This window comes from Sardina pilchardus, chromosome 9, assembly GCF_963854185.1.
Source record: "Sardina pilchardus chromosome 9, fSarPil1.1, whole genome shotgun sequence".
Classification (NCBI taxonomy): Eukaryota; Metazoa; Chordata; class Actinopteri; order Clupeiformes; family Clupeidae; genus Sardina; species Sardina pilchardus.
In genome coordinates this window covers 16,357,461-16,375,079 of record NC_085002.1, presented here as the reverse complement: position 1 = coordinate 16,375,079, position 17,619 = coordinate 16,357,461, and the positions used below count along the sequence as shown (strand labels likewise).

At 41.8% G+C, this 17,619-nt stretch overlaps 1 protein-coding gene across 7 annotated transcripts in view; it reads left to right on the top strand.

Moving 5' to 3' along the window:
* Nucleotides 1-2,819: 2,819 nt before the first annotated feature.
* zmynd8 (zinc finger, MYND-type containing 8) overlaps nt 2,820-17,619 on the top strand; it is a 28,220-nt gene continuing 13,420 nt past the window's right edge. For 2 of the 7 annotated variants that reach the window (XM_062546006.1, XM_062546005.1), the window contains exons 1-5: nt 2,820-2,936; nt 11,652-11,722; nt 12,846-13,003; nt 16,283-16,504; nt 17,040-17,153. In XM_062546006.1, the coding sequence (XP_062401990.1) occupies nt 2,839-2,936; nt 11,652-11,722; nt 12,846-13,003; nt 16,283-16,504; nt 17,040-17,153 (663 nt within the window). In that variant the 5' untranslated portion in view covers nt 2,820-2,838. The other 5 variants (XM_062546008.1, XM_062546010.1, XM_062546011.1 and 2 more) reach the window with 5 other exon arrangements.

Sequence of the window (17,619 nt, the reverse complement as noted above, 5' to 3'; positions counted from 1 at the left end):
TTTAAAAGTCAAGACTAACACTTAACACAGCTCCCAAGGAACACTGCTTCTTTGTCCTTTTCAAAAACACACTCTTTACTGAAGCTGGTCTCTCTTTGAGTACATAGCATGTGTTTGAATGTGTGTGTGTGTGTGTGTGTGTGTGTGTGTGTGTGTGTGTGTGTGTGTGTGTGTGGGTGGGTGGGTGGGTGTGTGGGTGTGGATGTGTGTAAGCATGTGTGTGTGTGTGTGTACGTGTGCATGTGAGAAAACGAGAGCCTCAATTACATTCCAGAGTGAGTCACAGAGGCCCACAGACCTGTTTGTTTCCCCTCCCCCACGGCACACCACACTCACCTCCCCCCAACAGTGTGACAATGCTTAGACATCCCAACCCCCTCACCACTCAGTCTGTTGAAAAGACAGGAGATGGCCCCCAATCATATGTATTTATAGATCCTCTACCTGCAAATACCCAATTGCATCCCTGTTGTCCTCTTCACCCATCCCCCCTTCCTCTTGTGACAAGGGAGGCTCAGTGGACCTCTTTTGTCACACAAAAAAACACAAGTCAATGTCTCTGAAAGAGATCCGTGGTAAAAACAAAAACAAACAAACAAATACATATCAAACAAAAACAAACAAACATGTCAAAAATGTGTGTCATTTTAAACTGCTTTTTACTTTCATTTTTGGAGGGGGGCAATGAGGCATCCTGCCCTGGTTGAAAGATATTGTCAGAAAATATTTATCGAAAATATTGTCAGAGAATTTATGGAAAAGCCCTTAAAAACATTTGAACACCACATTGTGAAGAACATATTCAGGGAATTGTATTTCAGAGGTCATCTGTCTTTTTTGAAGAATGAATGATCCGACTTGGGGGTGGGGGTCCACAAAGAACATAAACCAATGATTTGCTGTTCAAACTCGAGGTCTTAATCGTTCAGATCGTGTGCAGACAGCTCAAAACAGAAGTTTGTATCAAGCTTAGATTAGATTAGGTACATATTATTTCATTCATATCCTCTGCTTCATCCTCCCCACACAGATAAGATTTTCCCAGCTGTGAGAGAGTGTGTAAACTATGATTTATTAATGCAGCAGGGACCACATCCAGCTGTAGCCTGCTCAGCAAAGCTGTCTTATCCTCATCAAGTGAACAGCTGAAGGTCGCCCTCTGGTGGCAAACAATGTGAAAATCTAGATTCCATGAAGCAGACCATTTGTTCAGAGAACCTGTAATACAGAGATATGCAATAAAAATAAAAATAGATATGGCCTACATGGCTTAATATCATTGTACATTTTCATCAGATAACTGTACACTGTACTCTGGCTAAATGCCACAAATTCCACAAGTGCTCTCTGGAGTTTTAAGTGAGGTCATCTGTGTGCAACCAAATTGAGATGTTATCAGCAGTAAATAATGTGTGCGGATTTTATCGTATTTTACAGTAATAACTTAACAATAATGGCGTGGTCAGGGAGGAGTTGTGTTTGTTGGTGTTAATGTTTAAATGTATTAGCAGACACCTTTGTGCACACATAAAATCCCTGACTACCTTTACACTGTTTAAGGAACTTAAATCAGAATCAAGGTTGTTTTGTCATTCTTCTTAATAGTGACAATTATTTATATATGATAGGCTACAATAAGCTTGCACTTACTCATGATATAAAATAAATGTCACTTTGCCGGTCTGTTATTTGGTAATGCGCTCAAAGCAGACCTAGCTCATCAAACAGCATCAAGTCAACTGGGAATCTTTTCTTCACCTATAAAAAGGTAGGTGGATATTTCAGATATATGTACGGGTGTTAAGAGGTGAAAACTCTTGTTATAATTGTTGTTCAGAAGTTTATAGGCCTATGTGAAGATCCTAGTCCATACAGACTCAAGAAAGTTGTGCATTGCACATAACCATTTTCAGTGATATGGGTGACCCACTGCCAATCATCTGGAACTGCATCAGTGATAAAAATGCACACTGCTGGCCAATCTATTTTACACTGGGTCTCTAGGAGGATCAATTAGCCTAATCTAAGTTTAAATGGTACTTATTAGGTTATGACCAATTAATTGCAACAGGTAATCGGGTCATGTTTCATTCAACAGATAATCCTTAAAAGTAAAGTGCTTGATCAGACAGTTGGTCCCAGTTGCATGCGAATTTTTAGCTCAGCTCCAGGGTACCTGCATCTATGATTAGCCCTACTTGGTTTGTATTCTTTCACCGCAGAAATACATTCTGGGCTTAAACTATTAAGTGATTTATAAACTAGAAGCACATATTGTAATTACTGAGACAGTGAGTGTAACGATTTTAACTGTTCTTTTCCCCTGGTCCTGGGGTAGGTTATATGGGCCTAATGACTTTTGGGAGATTTGCTGATAACAGAGGCTACAGTCGGACTATAGTCCATCCATATTTATTTTTGAGCCATTTAACCCTTTTGGGAACTTGACATAATCAAACCAAGTAGGGGCTCAAGTGTGTAACTCTCTCATGAAGTTGTTTGGCACTGTTCATATTATGTGAGTGACGTAATCTGGCAACATGTGGTTTTGCTTTAACTTCAGTTTTGTGACTCCAAGAGTCTAGGAAGGCACTTGACTCTGGCTCCAATCTTTGTAATAATTAGGAACGGCCATTAGCCAAAAAGAAGGCCCTTCTTTCAGCTGTACCAAAGATACTTAAATACATTCAACCGTCTCTGACTGTACCGAAGTTTAAGATTTTATTCTGACCAGATGAGTTGGTTTGTTTTGTAACGTTAATTTCTGGCTGACTGAACTTGGCTTAGCAGCTAACAGGAGTTTGTCTTGGTGAGGAATTTTCAGATCTCATATCTGCAATGTTAACAAAACAACAAAGAAGAGTATTGGCTCTGATTCTACTGCTCAGAATCAGAAAATCGAAATCAAGGAAACGAAATCAAGACGATCAAGACAGGTAAAGTAAGACATAACTTACAAGCAAGTTCATTAGGTAAAATGTCATACCCGCTATGAAGTAACATTGAGTTAGCGGCGTTAGCTAGGTTTTTGTATATTAGCTGCTAGCTGCTATATGGATTATGTCTAATTTTTAATGTCTGGATAAAAGTCTAGATCTAGGATTTCGAATTCTTACGTTAGATTTAGAACTAAACCTCTGCCATACCATGTAGCCTACACAGTAAACAAGCAACACAATATTAATGTTAACTTTAGTGATGTTGCAAGGTTGCCTGTGAATAGCTAACATTAGCTGCTAGCATATTAATGTTAGCCTTCCATGATGTGGTTTAGATGGGAACATTTCTATACAATTTTTAAGGAGAACCTTTTACATAAGATGCGAACCAGAAACGTAGACGTGTGTGACAGTACAGGTGAGAAACCCGGTTATTACCTCTGTAGGCTTTACCATCACATATTTCATGGTCTTGCTGGCTGCATCTCTTTTTCTCTTACCTAGCAAAGGTACGCTAACATTAGTTTGCTAGCTTGTTTGACAGGGAATGAATGGGCTGTTAGTTAACCTAGTTAACCTAACTTTAAAAACGGTTACGTTATTGGAACACAATAATAAAAATAAATAATTGTCAGTACAGTGAGCTGAAATAGTCATATAATATCAGTTTTAGCCAACTAACCTAAACAAAGCAAGGATACTCCACAAGAGGTGAGCAAAGATGGGTTTTTTTTTTTTTTTTTAACTGTCTTTGAGAAGAGTGATAAGGTCATAGGAGCTGGCTTCAACTGTCAGTCAGCAAGCATAGAGGGTGACTGTATTTGTAGCAAGTGTTGTTGTCCATCTCGGGATAAATCTGCTTCCCTTCAAGATTGGATTTTCCCTTATTGATTTCATAATGAAACTAAAATGAAATGCCAGAAGACTATTTTTGGCTATTTACCCTTATACTAATGGACAAAGAAACACAATTGTATTTGAAAGAATGTATACATTCATACAGCTAAGATACATTGTTTGCTAATGCAGTTTAATTAGGTTAGAGTCTTAAGATGCTAGGGTTGGAAACATTTTGCAACTGTGACTCAGACTCTTCATGAAGTCTGGTGGTGAGTCTGGTGAAACTTGGCTATAATGTGGAGTGCAATGCTGGAGGTTATATTTTAAATGAAAGTTTCCATGAATGTCACATTTTTAAGATATTAAAAATGACCGTATTCTTATGACCGTGATTGTGTCAGGTGTTGAGCAGTGCAACTCCATCTGCACATACACACATTAGAAAACATTCTTATCGCATAAAATACTCATATTAACAGACCCAAAATGATCTTGTTAAATCTGAATTGGTCCTCCTCAGAACAGAACTATACACTTTGAACCGTCAGACTGCTTTTTTAATAGTGAATTCAGCAATCAATAATGAATGCATTTTTTAAATTTGCATCTTTGGAGGCTCTAAGTAGAACAAAAAAGGTGATATGCTTGTACCTGGTAGGCTACTTGTTTACCCTCTCTCGTTTATTTTTTTCTTGCTGCGGATTGTTTATCTTAAGGGAGGGATCTTTGAGACAAAGGCCTTTTCTTCCCTTTTGAGACGAGGGCCTTCTAGGCTTCTGTAACAGATCTACTTTGAGGCTTTCCTTCTCAAAATGATCACATTAATTTGATGTTAAATGGACTTTAAAAAGCTGCTTTTTCAGTCTGCATATTTGTCTGGGCCATTTTGTCCTTCTGTATGTTGATCCTGTGGATCGGGCCTAGTAGCTTTTCCCTCTGTCCAAAGCACTGCTGCCGTAGCTTGCCTGTGCTGAACAAAAGACATACAGCCAGGAAATGGGACAGCCAATCAGCTACCGCATTACACTCAGCCCCTGAGAGGCAGCCAATCAAAGTGCAGTTTACATTTGGCCAGCAGATCGGACAGCCTGAAGTGCCGTGGCTCTGCTGTGTGCATAGTGAAGGCTGAGGGCTGTCCTCCATGTTTTAGTAAGCATTGACATAACACACTGTGTTTGTTAGCCATGCATCCACAGAGGTAAGCCTGCTTTTTCATTATTTCACTTCCTCTTTTACCTTGCTAACCTATGTATTAGTAACTGTAAAGCTGTAAGAAGGCAGTACCTATTATAGAAGGAGGGAAAAGTCTGTAAGTCACACCACACCAAAGGGCTGGAGGCAGGCAGGAACACAGTACAGAAGTCTCTCTCTGCACTGTCTGTTGTGTGACAGAATGGCTCACAGGGTCAGGGAGCTGCTTGTCTCTATACCTAAGAGCGTGCTTGTCAGCAGTGTAGGACATTTCTGTTTTACCCAAAAAACTGTAACATTTACAGGCAGGAGGCTTCAAAGAGTGACACTAGGCAGACCTCTCAAAATGGAAGGCCTCTACCACAGGCTTGTGGCACAGGGGTAGGAAACTCCACAGCATATGATGAGATCTAAAGGGCAGAGTGCTCTTAAGAGCCAGGTCATGCCACTGTTCAGTTTGCTCTGGACTGGCACAGGGGCATTAAGTCATAGGAAGAGGAGCTAAATATGACAAATCAGCCATGTCATAAAATGTGAAATGTTTTCTTGTCACACGGCTCACGACTATTGTAGCTGTAACTGTTTCATCCTGCTGGAGGGCATTTCCTTTTTTTTTTTATTTCATAGATCAGTCCAAAACAAAACAACAGTTCTGTTTCGCATCGCGTCAGCAGCACATTGTCAGACTCTATTCAGGCTCTGTTTTGAGAGGAAGTAGGCCTTATGCTAAGCTCCTCTTGAAGGTTTTGTTGTAGGCATGAAGTCAGCCATTATAGACGTCTTCTCTGCTTGTGCCCCTCCTATCCCTTCTTTATGATAATGTGTGAGGTTTGACAGAGAAGCGTGGCATCATCCCACACAGGCACATTAAAGAGAGCTTGAAGGAGCAAGAAATCTGTTTTGAATAAGGTAGCCCCCCCCCCCCCCCCCTCTAAACTCCCCAGATTAATGAGCTCTGTTGGAGAGGGGATGGGAGGGGTGTTATATGTTTGTGTCTTCCTGAAATGACACGGCATGTGCGCTTCTAAGTTGCACTTCTTGTTTGTCGGCTTTTATTGCCCATCGGACAAACACCACAGCTCACAGCTTGCTGTGTAGTGCACGGCGACAAAAGAAATGGTTTATGATCTCCTCAAGACCCCAATGTGAGAGTCCAGTGAAAGAGGCTTTGATGACCTTGTTGCTCTCAGCAGATTGTTAGTAACAAAGCAGGTGTTTGAAGGGTTATCAGGGCTGATTAAGGAGCAGGGCCTTTTAATCCTGCGCTAGCTGGCTGTAGCACTGTTTGGTGAGACGCCTCTCAGTTAATCTTTTCATGAGGCCTCATAATGTTTTGTTCTCTCATTGATCACATTTGTTACGCATGCTGGTCTGTTGATTTGAATGGGGATTGTGTTTGATCTTCAAATTATTTATTTTTGTAAGGTTTCGAGGTGGCTTTGTTGGATAAACTCAAATGCACCTTGTGAAATGAGATCAGATCACAGATTGTGAATGATCTAATGAGGGTGATAGTGAATTTTATTTTCATTATAATATGGTCATTACTAATTGTAAAGGCTAAATACATTTATTTAATTACTATTAGGCCTAGATTTTTAAAATTGTACTTAACACCATAGATGGGGCAAATTAAATATGAAGGTGTTTTTTGAAGATTTTTTTTTTATCTTCCTCTTAAAACAGCAGTACAGGTTAGACTTGTAGGCCTGTGATCTTTCCATCCCCTATTTTATTTTGTTGTTTTTGCATTAGTCCCTTGGAGAGCATTTCCTTTTAGACCCTGGCTGTCTGCTAGGCAAGGAGAGGCTTGCTCTCTCCTACAGCAGCAGGCTTGCAGCCTCTGTGGCAGCAGCAGTCGTGCAGCAGCAGCGGTAGCAGCAGCAGCAGCAGCAGCAGCAACAACATGGCTTCAAAATGGACGCCCTGAGATTGCTCAAAGCCAGGGAGGGCAAAAAGGGAAGCGGAATCTGATATGCGCCGCGTCAACGATCAGCCATACACTGGGTGCTTTTTTTGAAAACAAGCGCACACAGGCTCAGTGACAGCGACAGAGACAGCGTCGACGGCGGCAACAGGAAGAGAAAGGAAGGAATAGGTGAGGAGCCATTCTGTAGTGGTGGAGGAAAGAGGAGAGAGAAGGCAAGAAGCCCTCCCTGCATTGCAGCAGAGGATCTGAGCCGAGAGAGGGGAAAAGAGGGAGCTAGTGTGGCACACTGCGTCTGCCGCCCAATCACACGCCTCCGTGTGGTGCTCAAACCAATCGGTAGCCCACAGCTGAGGTTAAAGATTGACAATCGCACTGAGAGCAGCAGCAGGGAGAGCAGGGCCCTTCTGGAAATTTCTGCACCCATCTTTGTCTCATCCCCTACCAGCCTCATAATTTGAAAAGAAAAGAAAAAAATAACAGTATTTTTAAAAAGCCCCTGGCTGAAGAACCTGTATTTTGTATCCTTAAAGAAAAAGGTATGCTTCTACGTGTGAATTATTGTGATGTTGAGGTTTGTCATGTCATGTCAGTGAGGTAATGAGATTAATTATTGTTTCAGGAAATATTTGATGTTTGCGGAAGTGACAGGTTTGTTGTGTACCGTGGCAGTGATTTGCATGAGATGAAAAGAATGGTGGATTTTGCTAGAGTGCAAGCAGACTCAGATGCAGGAGGAGGAGGAGGAGGCCAAGATGGCAAGTGCTCTGTCTCTGTACATGTTTTCCTCTGCGTGCTGTCATTTTCTCTCCCCCAGAGATGGACAGAGGGAGGAAGGGAGGAGAGCAACGGCGGCGGGTGTGCATGTGTGAGTGTGTGTGCGCGCGCGGGTGAGGGGGGTTAAAGATGGAGGATGGATGGAGCTGGAGAGACAGAGGGAGAGAGAGAGAGAGAAGAGACCTGATGGAGGGAGGGGAAGCAGTGATTCTGCTGTCTCAACAACACTTGCATTGGAAGAAGACTCTGGGATCTCTGCTTCCACTTAAGCAGTCAGCACTGGCACTGCAGCTGCAAATGAAACCTGCCCTGCTCTCTCTTTGTTGCCTCTAAGAAATAAATATATAGTGAGATGGATGCTCAAAAATCCCTGGTCACTGGAGAATTCCACGCTTCAATTTGATGTTGTTTATTGAGGAAGAGGGCTGAATGTGTCAGGTCAGTCAGTAAGGCTGAGGCATACAGCTCACTGATGGGGAATTTATTCAGTTTAAAATTACGCTGAGCTGTAATGGTGGGTGGGGAGAATGATGCTGAGGAGAAATTTCTGCTTTCTTTCAGTCGATTACTAGGGGCGGCAGGTTGGTGTGGCTTTGTCTCTCTGATTTTTACGCAGGGATCTATGGAACAGGCCTAGCAATTACTGAGTTGTTGTCCTCTCCATTGGGCTTACCTGTGACCAGCCAAGCTCCAGCTTCAGCACTAGGCACTGACTGCGCAGGCATTGTTGCCATGCAAACGCACACAACACCCACTCTGGGTGCTACAGCTCGCATAATGGAGCCTCTCCCAGGAGAACAAGGCATATCCAGATTACTGTACTTGTGCTGCACAGCCCAAATGTGAACAGTACAGGGAATCTGGCTGTCCGACCAATGCACAGCTGTGCGGAAATGTAAAATTCAAAGGCTGACGGTTTAGCTTAGATGATCAGGATGCCAGAGGCAGATCGACTCGGTCTGGCTTTCATGCTCGCCTGCCTGCACTGAGTCTGGCACTTAGAGTACACGTCACTGTGTAAAAACAGACAGATGATTCTGTCCACGTCTTCAGTGGCTCGGTAATCGATTTCGGGTGAGGCAGATCGCTCAAGGCCCGGGGAAAAGGAAAACCACATCCTTCCCCCCCCCTCCATTAGCACACGCTAGCTGTGTGCTTGCTTTTCAAGGCTGAAGACATGAAATTCATGCATAAATTGATTATTATTTTCTCCTATTTCCCCCTACTGTGCAAATCAGTTTACTTTCTATCTGTGCCAATTTCGCTCTATGCAAATTAGACTTTGTGCATATTTTTATTTATAAGCTGTCAATTTTACATGCAAATAGCGGTGACAAAAAATAGTAAGAGAAAAAGGAAAACCTATTACATCACTATTTTACATTATTTTTGCAGTAGGCAACACACTATCAATATTAGGTTGTGGTTGGAAATATGATTTTTGATAATTACAAGATAATAATGTTTGATCTATCACAGTAAGGAACCAGGCAAGTGTTTTTCATATAATAAGCAGACTTGTGGAGGTTTCTTTGTAGAACTCGTGGCACGTGTTATCAGATTGACCTTCACAGAGCATGAAACTGCTCTTTGGAGAGGCCTGTGAAAGACCATAGTTGCAGACTGATTTTGAAGAGCCTCCTAAGTGGCCAATGAAATCTGTCTGAGTAGGATTCAGTCGCTTAGTAGTGAATGCCAGTCAACTAAATGGCAGTAAGAGAGAAGCCTCATTGTGTTGGTGTTTGGAGTATAGAGACTGAGTTGATGTCACAGGGGTCAATTTAGAGAAAAACATTCCTTCCTATTGCAGACATGGCTTGCCCCAACAGTTATGTTGGAAGATGGAAGAATGTATTTATACAGCACATTTCATAGACATTACAGACTAATGTTATATTTTGTCAAGGTCGAAGTACCGGAAGAGAAAATTGGGGTGATTCTGGAGTTGGTTGTTGGGTTGTATGATATTCTTATTTTTATTGAAGCATTAGGCTGTGCAAAAATGTGTGTACAGCTGACTATTGTGATATATTTTGTTATTATTTGTCTGCTGAATTATCAGTATAATGTTATCTACATATACTGTCTAGGTGGTTTACAGCAAATTGTGTTTCCAGCTTTATTTTTACATTTTTTGCAAAAAGTATCGCAGTACACAGTATACTGTATTGTGATGTATTATATCGTTGTGACCCATGTATTGTGCCGTATCACATTGTGAAGTCCTTGCCAATACACAGCCCTAGCTGGTTGTCAGATGTAATTACTGAGGTCTATGAACCTAATTGTAATAGGCTAATTCATGGTTTTAGGACTTAAAACCATGTTTGCTTGTTTGCCCTGGTCCACCTCCAGTCATTGAAGATGTGATGGTTAATGATGTCCTTAGATCAGGTGTGTTGGTGCCCTTAGGAATTGATTGAGGAGATGCAAGTGATTGCTTGTAAGCTCAAGACAGGAGATGCATGCTCTGAATGGAGCTTAAACAACCCTCACAATACCACTCACATTTTTATTTTCTCTCTGCGGAAGGTAAATCAGGAAGCAGCCCTGATTTGAGATTGGATTGGATTCACTTTTAAATGTCAAACAAAAATAGACTGCCCAGCAGTTAGTGGCCCACTGCCAAGAAGGGAACAGCATGGCATGGCTAACAATATTCTAGAGGTCTCTGTCAGAAATATTCTTGGTAGGGATGATGACAAATCAAGTATTTCAATTTCAATTACAAAATCAATTTGAAAACAAATTGGATTAAAAATGGATTTTCACCTTTAATAAACTGAATGTGGTGTATTGAGACACATCCTCAAAAAGTGTAGGTTTCTGTAAATTCATGCAAATGCGGAATTAAATCAGCTATATAGCTAACATTGCCAATCTACAAATTCAGCCAACTCAGTACACATGCAGCATAAGCATTAGATGTTGTAGCACAGCTAATGGTCATTCTGACAGGATTCAAATATGGTCTGACTTGATGCCATCTAAGCTGTAATAGTGCATGTTATAATGTATGTGTGATAGCATTTTATATTAGCAAATAATTTAGCAACAACTAGCTAATTAGAATTGTGCAACAGTGAGTATCTCCTGCTATGGCTAACTCAGTTGTACCTCATGCCTACACAGTGATGATGATATTTGGATGTCATGTGGATGTGAGGCCCATGAAGTAACTCATGAATTCTGTCAGCTTGTGGCATGATATCAGGGTGAAGTCTGTGAAGTAGCAAACTCTTTAAAGAGACAGATGATGCTAACTTAGCAAGCTACAACTTTGTTAGCAACCTTATTAAGAGTTATTTTGGAACGATGCAGTAATTTCCTGTGTATTAGCCGCATTGTGTATAAACCGCAGGACAGTGTTTATGCAAGTTAAAACAAAACCATATTAATACCATATTAATACCATATTAACTGCCCCCGTGTATTAATCTCATAGCTGAAGACATTTTGCAAAATCAGCGTATAAGCCGCGGCTAATACTAGGGAAATTACGGTAGGCAGTTGATTCTAGTTAATTGAAAAGCAACAAACCTTTCCACCACACCACAAACAAGAAAAGCACTCAGAGAGCGCAGACCTCCTAGGATGTCATACATTTGAAACTAAACTATTCAGATCACGACCACGTGGCCATACCATGCCATTACACCACTAACCAAAAAACATAAACGGCTCCAGAATCCCGATGGTGTTACGAATCGCTCCCAAAATCTAATAATTTCTTCCTTGGGTAATTTCTGACATTCCCTGAAAATTTCATCGAAATCTATCCATTACTTTTTAAGTTATCTTGCTAACAGAGACAGAAAGACAGACAAACAAACACCGGTCCCCGATGAAAACATAACCTCCTTGGCGGAGGTAACAATGTCACAATGCTGCCAGTAGAGTAGATCCATGCTCAGCTACATGACATGAATTGAATACATTAGCAACTTGTCAAGACTAACTTCTGTTTTTGCTTGTAGTTTGGCAGAGGAGGAGGTGAAAGTGGAGTCGGATGCTGTTGAGGGGATGGAGATTTCAACACGATCTAAAGGTGCGAGAAGATCATTCTTTACGGTCTACTTTGCCCATTTATTTCCTACACCACAACTCTTTCCGAAACACCATACGGATGTACCCCATACTGCAGTGCACACGTATCCTGAGGTAAACATTTACAGTAGTGATCAGTAATAATCATCAACCGTGATGATTATTATATTCAAATGGTCAGAAAATCAGTCAGACTTGCAGAATCACAAGCACTGCAAACACAGCCTTGCCCACATTGCAGCTTAACTTGGTTAAAAACTACCTGTTTTTGGAGTGTGCCAGTTGACCAACAGCCAAACACACAGGTCGGCTTTTGCATAGTGTTCATATGAATGGAACTCGGATGTGTTTACGTTATCAAAAATAGCGTACTAGGCCTACTGTTGAGTCCAATCAGTGATGCAAAGGTAGGGTAAGGTCATAGACATTAAATGAAATGGAGAGAGCCACTTTGTTGATCTGATTGGAGAAAAGTGGGTTTGAACCAGTTTCCTGTTGGGCATTGCACAGCCTCAGCTCAGTTTGGTGACATAGATGTGACATTGAGCAATGGACTGAAAAACGGTTTGGTAGCCGCATCTAGAAAATTATGAGGGTTTGAGATAAAGTGCAGCGTTTGGTAACTGTTCTGCCAGTCTAGCAAAACATCACAGAATAGCTTTGTTTCTGATGCTTCCCTCTCTATGGCCTCTTATATAGGCTTTTCGCTAGATTTATTTTTTTCTCCTGTGTCACTGAAGGTAGCAGGTTCATGATGGCCACATGAAGGTTCAGATGTAAAGTTATTTGATGTAAAAAAACAGCAAAAAAAATGGGGGCCAGTTGAATGCTAACTCTATTTGGTTATGTATTAGCCTCAAACCCTCACATAAGTGGTATGCCGTGGTATGTTGGCTTACCCCCTTGAGTAATACGGAAAGTGGAAAGCATGCTGCACAAGAAGACTTGCTCCAAACTGACACATTCTCTCTCTGATTGGATGGCTGAATGAGCGGTCACTCTGGATGGACCAATCGTGGCTCATCCTAAAACATTTTTGTCACCTCCATCCATATTTATCACAGTTTGAGCGTAAGTCCATCTAAACATTGTCATCTATTCTGACCTGGATTGTGTGGGTTCAGTTGCAGGTGTTGAGTCTGGGTCAGTGGATCGGACTGCCCAGAAGCGCAAGGTGCCCAGCCCTCCTCACTCATCCAATGGACACTCTCCATCAGAGACCTCCCCTAGCCCCATGAAGAAGAAGAAAAAGCCTGGGGCAGTGAACAGCAGCAAAGACCAGGTGCAGCATCGGATCCCACCCCAGACACACACACACACACACACACACACACACACACACACACACACACACACACACACACACACATATTATACAGATGAAACTCAAAAAAATTTAATAAGAGGTGAAACTAATATATTGTAGACTCGTATATTGTATAGACTCGTTACATGCCAAGTGAGATATTTCAAGCCCTTATTTGTGATAATTTTGATGATTAATCTAAACCACCTGCAAAGGGATCTTGAGCCTTTAGATGGTCTTCCATCTGGTTCAGTAGAATTCACAATCATAGGGAAGAGTCCTGACCTGACAGTTATGTAGAAAACCGTCATTGACTCTCTCCGCAAGGAGGGAAAGCCTCAATAGCCAATTTCTAATGAAGTTGGATGTTCTCAAAGTGCTGTATCAAAGCATGTTAATACAAAGTTGAGTGGAAGGGAAAACTGTGGAAGAAAAAGATGCACAAGCAGCAGGGCTGACCGCAGCCTCAAGAGGATTGTCAGGAATGGACTGAGGCTGGAGTCACTGCATCAAGAGCCACCACACACCGATGAATCCTGCAAATGGGCTTCAAATGTCGTGTTCCTCTTGTCAAGATGCTCCTGAACAACAAACAACGTCAGAAGCGTCTTACCTGGGCTACAGAAAAAAACAACTGGTCTGTTGCTCATTGGTCCAAAGTCCTCTTTTCTGATGAAAGCAAATTTTGCATCTCATTTGGAAACCAAGGTCTGGAGGAAGAATTGGGCGGCACACAATCCAAGATGTTTTAAGGCCAGTGTGACGTTTCCACAGTCAGTGTTGATTTGTAGAGTCATACCATCTGCTGGTGTTAGTCCACTTGTGTTTTATGAAGTCCAGAGTCAACGCCGTCATCTACCAGGACATTTGAGAGCACTTCATGCGTCTTTCAGCAGACAAAATTTATGGAGATGCTGACTCCATTTTCCAGCTGGACTAGGCACCTGCCAACATTGGCAAAAGTACCAAAACCTGGTTCAATGACCATGGGATTACTGTGCTTGATTGGCCAGCAAACTCGCCTGACCTGAACCCCGATAGAGAATCTATGGGGCATTGGCAAGAGAAAGATAAGAGACATGAGACTGAACAATGCAGAAGAGCTGAAGGCAGCTATTGAAACATCCTGGTCTTCCATAACACCTCAGCAGTGCCACAGGCTGATTGCATCCATGACACGCCGCATTGAGGCAGTAATTCATGCAAAATAGGCCCAAACCAAGTACTGAGTACATATACATGATTATACTTTTCAGAGGGTTGACTTGACATTTCCTTTTTTTTATTGATTTCATTTAATATTAAAATTTTCTGAGATTTTGAATTTGGGGTTTTCATAAACTGTAAGCCATAATCATCAAAATTGTATGTAACACATAGCAGCTTGAAATATCTTGCTTTGCATGTAATGAGTCTATGTAATAGTTAGTATTAGTTTCACATTTGAAGCTCACATTTTTGAGTTACTGAGATAATGAACTTTTGCACGATATTCTAATCTTTTGAGTTTCACCTGTATTTGGTCGAGATAATTCCGTCTGGTTGTGCATTGACTTCTTACAATGAGTCACACATATTTCGGTTTGCTTTTGATGCATGGTTGCATGTTTGAGACGGTGCTTGAAGCACATCAGTTTTTTGTCTGATGCTGTTGCCAACTTAAATTACTTTCTCTGTTTCAAATAGTTTTCCTAGAGACAATCAAAGATGTGTCAGACTCATAGCTGAAGGGTATTACAAAAGTCTGCTGATGCAGTCTTTCAAGTCATTCTCATGATAGTGCACTCCTTAAATGTCCCAGGCTTCTCATGGCTGTGTGAGAATAGCTGCACAGGAAATAGCCCCCTTACATGGTCTAGTACTCTAGTTGACTCATATGTCATGGGTTTGTGTTCCTTGGGGACTGTACTCTTGACAGTGCTCACCCACATAGGCCTCTCATATCAGGGTTTAGCATAAGGTTTCAAAACCCCTATTCATGGGTCCGTCAGGTCCCTTTCCACAGGTGTATAAAATCAAGCACCTTGATTATCAATGCAGACTGCATGGTGCTTGATTAATACACCTGTGGAAAGGGACTTGATGAAACCCATGAATAGAACAGGAACTGTCTCAGGAATGAGTTGTTCAGTGGCAGGTGGATAGCACTTTGGCTAGTGAATAGTTTGAACAGAAAATGTAGTCTTTGCAAATTGTCTTTGGGTTACATGGTAGCTTTAATCTTTTACTTGTATCCTGACGCGTGTATACAACGCAACTTACAGATGTAAATTGCAGGGGCAACTTGGGGTTAAGTGCCAGAATTCATGAAGTGGTCACTTTCATGAACTGTGATAAGTTGTTGAAAACCGCTTAGAAATGTCAAAAAGCCTGAAGATACTGTCAAAACATACAAATGGTCACAAGGCAGACACCACTATTGAGTCACCACGCCATGCGCTCCTAATTAAATTCACGTGTTAGCTTTGTAAGTGATTATCAGGCAGTGTAATTATAGAGACTTAAGAGGACCAGCATTGTAAAGCAAAACTGTGGAGTCTATGTGCACTCAATGCATTTAAACAGACTCCTAGTATCAGCCCAATATCTATTAATCGAACGCTACTTCTCGCTGGAAGGCAAGGAAAGAAAGCACTCAAGTTGTGGAAAACATTCACAACCTAGTGAACCTAACATCAGCTCTCACATTGTCTGTGAAGAAGAAGTGTGAGGACTGTTTTTCTATGACTTTGCTAAATCAATGCTAGCAAGGCCGGCATGGCCAGCCATCAAATAATCTATTGACTTCTTGTGTGAGGCAGACTTAATAATGTTGTATTAGGGTCCTTGCATTAGAGTAGGCTATTTTGAGGGTTTGAAACAGGCCAACCTGCCTCATACTCTAGCCTACTGTTGCTGTGGTTCCTTTCATATTTTGCATGATCAGGGAATAAAGACATTGCACATCCAAGTAAGAGCAATCAACATGTTTTTGCTGTGCAATTGTATATTATTACTATTAGTGTATTTGGTACACTATATTAAACATGTGGTGCTACAAATACATTTATTACAGATATTATTGTTAATATCATACAGCAGTGTATTAAAAACAAGCGCTGCATCCCCGTGGGGCACCTGTATTAATTGTAATATGCATGTGTGTGTATACTGCAGTATATAATGCTTTGTTTAATAATGCCTGTGTGAAATCTCACATGCGTGTGTTTTGAAACCCAAACCCCTTTTTTTGTGTTTCTCTTGCCTGCATTTCAGTCTGAGCTAAGACATGGTCCCTTTTACTATGTGAAGCAGCCAGCACTCACCACAGACCCTGTTGATGTTGTACCGCAGGACGGCCGCAACGACTTCTACTGCTGGGTGTGCCACCGCGAGGGCCAGGTGCTCTGCTGCGAGCTGTGCCCGCGCGTGTACCACGCTAAGTGCCTGAAACTGGCAGCAGAGCCCGAGGGCGACTGGTTCTGCCCCGAGTGTGAGGTACTCTCTCACTCTCTCACACACCGCAAGCCAGCCCTCTGGAGCTGTGTGGCGCTGTGGGGGCTGAGGGGCGGCCCTGTCGGCTGCTCGGGGCGCAGGGGGTCGGGGGGTCGGGGCAGGAAAGATTTCCATTTACACTAGCTTAGCTTGTAGCTACCGCTATGACATTATATGAACCAGTAGTTTATTGTAGTATTGTAAGTATTGCTATTACTATTGCTATTAAGTAAATAGTAGTTCATGTGAATGTATCTTTACCTTAGACATCACTTGTCCACATTATTTGTAAACACAATACATTGAAATGCTAGAATAGTAGACAGATAATTCTAAATACTCGTAGTAAGTGTTTGTAGTCAGTTTGGCTTTGGACTATAGTAATGTATAATATAGTAATTCTTCATTCGTAATGGCAACTACCCTTTTTAGGTTCTACGTGTATCAGAATTAGACTAATGATGAGAGGGTGGTGCATTCTGTAGAGTGTAAACACAGTGTGCTCTCCTCCTTTCTGTGTCCCCCTTTTCCTTCTCAGAAAATCACTGTAGCAGAATGCATAGAGACTCAGAGTAAGGCCATGACCATGCTAACGTTAGAGCAGCTGTCTTACCTGCTTAAGTTCGCTCTGCAGAAGATGAAGCAGCCGGGCGTAAGTACTTTCCCTCTCTCTCTATCTCTCTATCTCTCACTTTCTCTCTCTCTCTCTCTTTTACTTTCGGTCTCTATCTACTCCTCTCTCTCCCTCCCTCTCTTTCTCTGTCTCTGTCTGTCTGTCTCTCTCTCTCTCTCTCTCTCTCTCTCTCTCTCTCTCTCTCTCTCTCTCTCTCTCTCTCTCTCTCTCTCTATCTCTCTTCTTTGTCGTCCAGAAGAGCATCTGATGTGAGCTGTCAATTCTGGCTAAGTTGTCACTGTATAGCATGTATGGGTTGGACCAGTATGTTCACTGACATGTGGCTAAACAAAAGAATCCACTTTTGTTTGATGTTTCTGCCAATGGCCTTTATGTGAGTACTAGACCTGTTGTTTTGGAACCTATAACACCACACATTCCAATAGCCCTTGTCCTTGCCATTTTGCTTGGCTATAACACTTACATTCGGCGAATTATAACATTG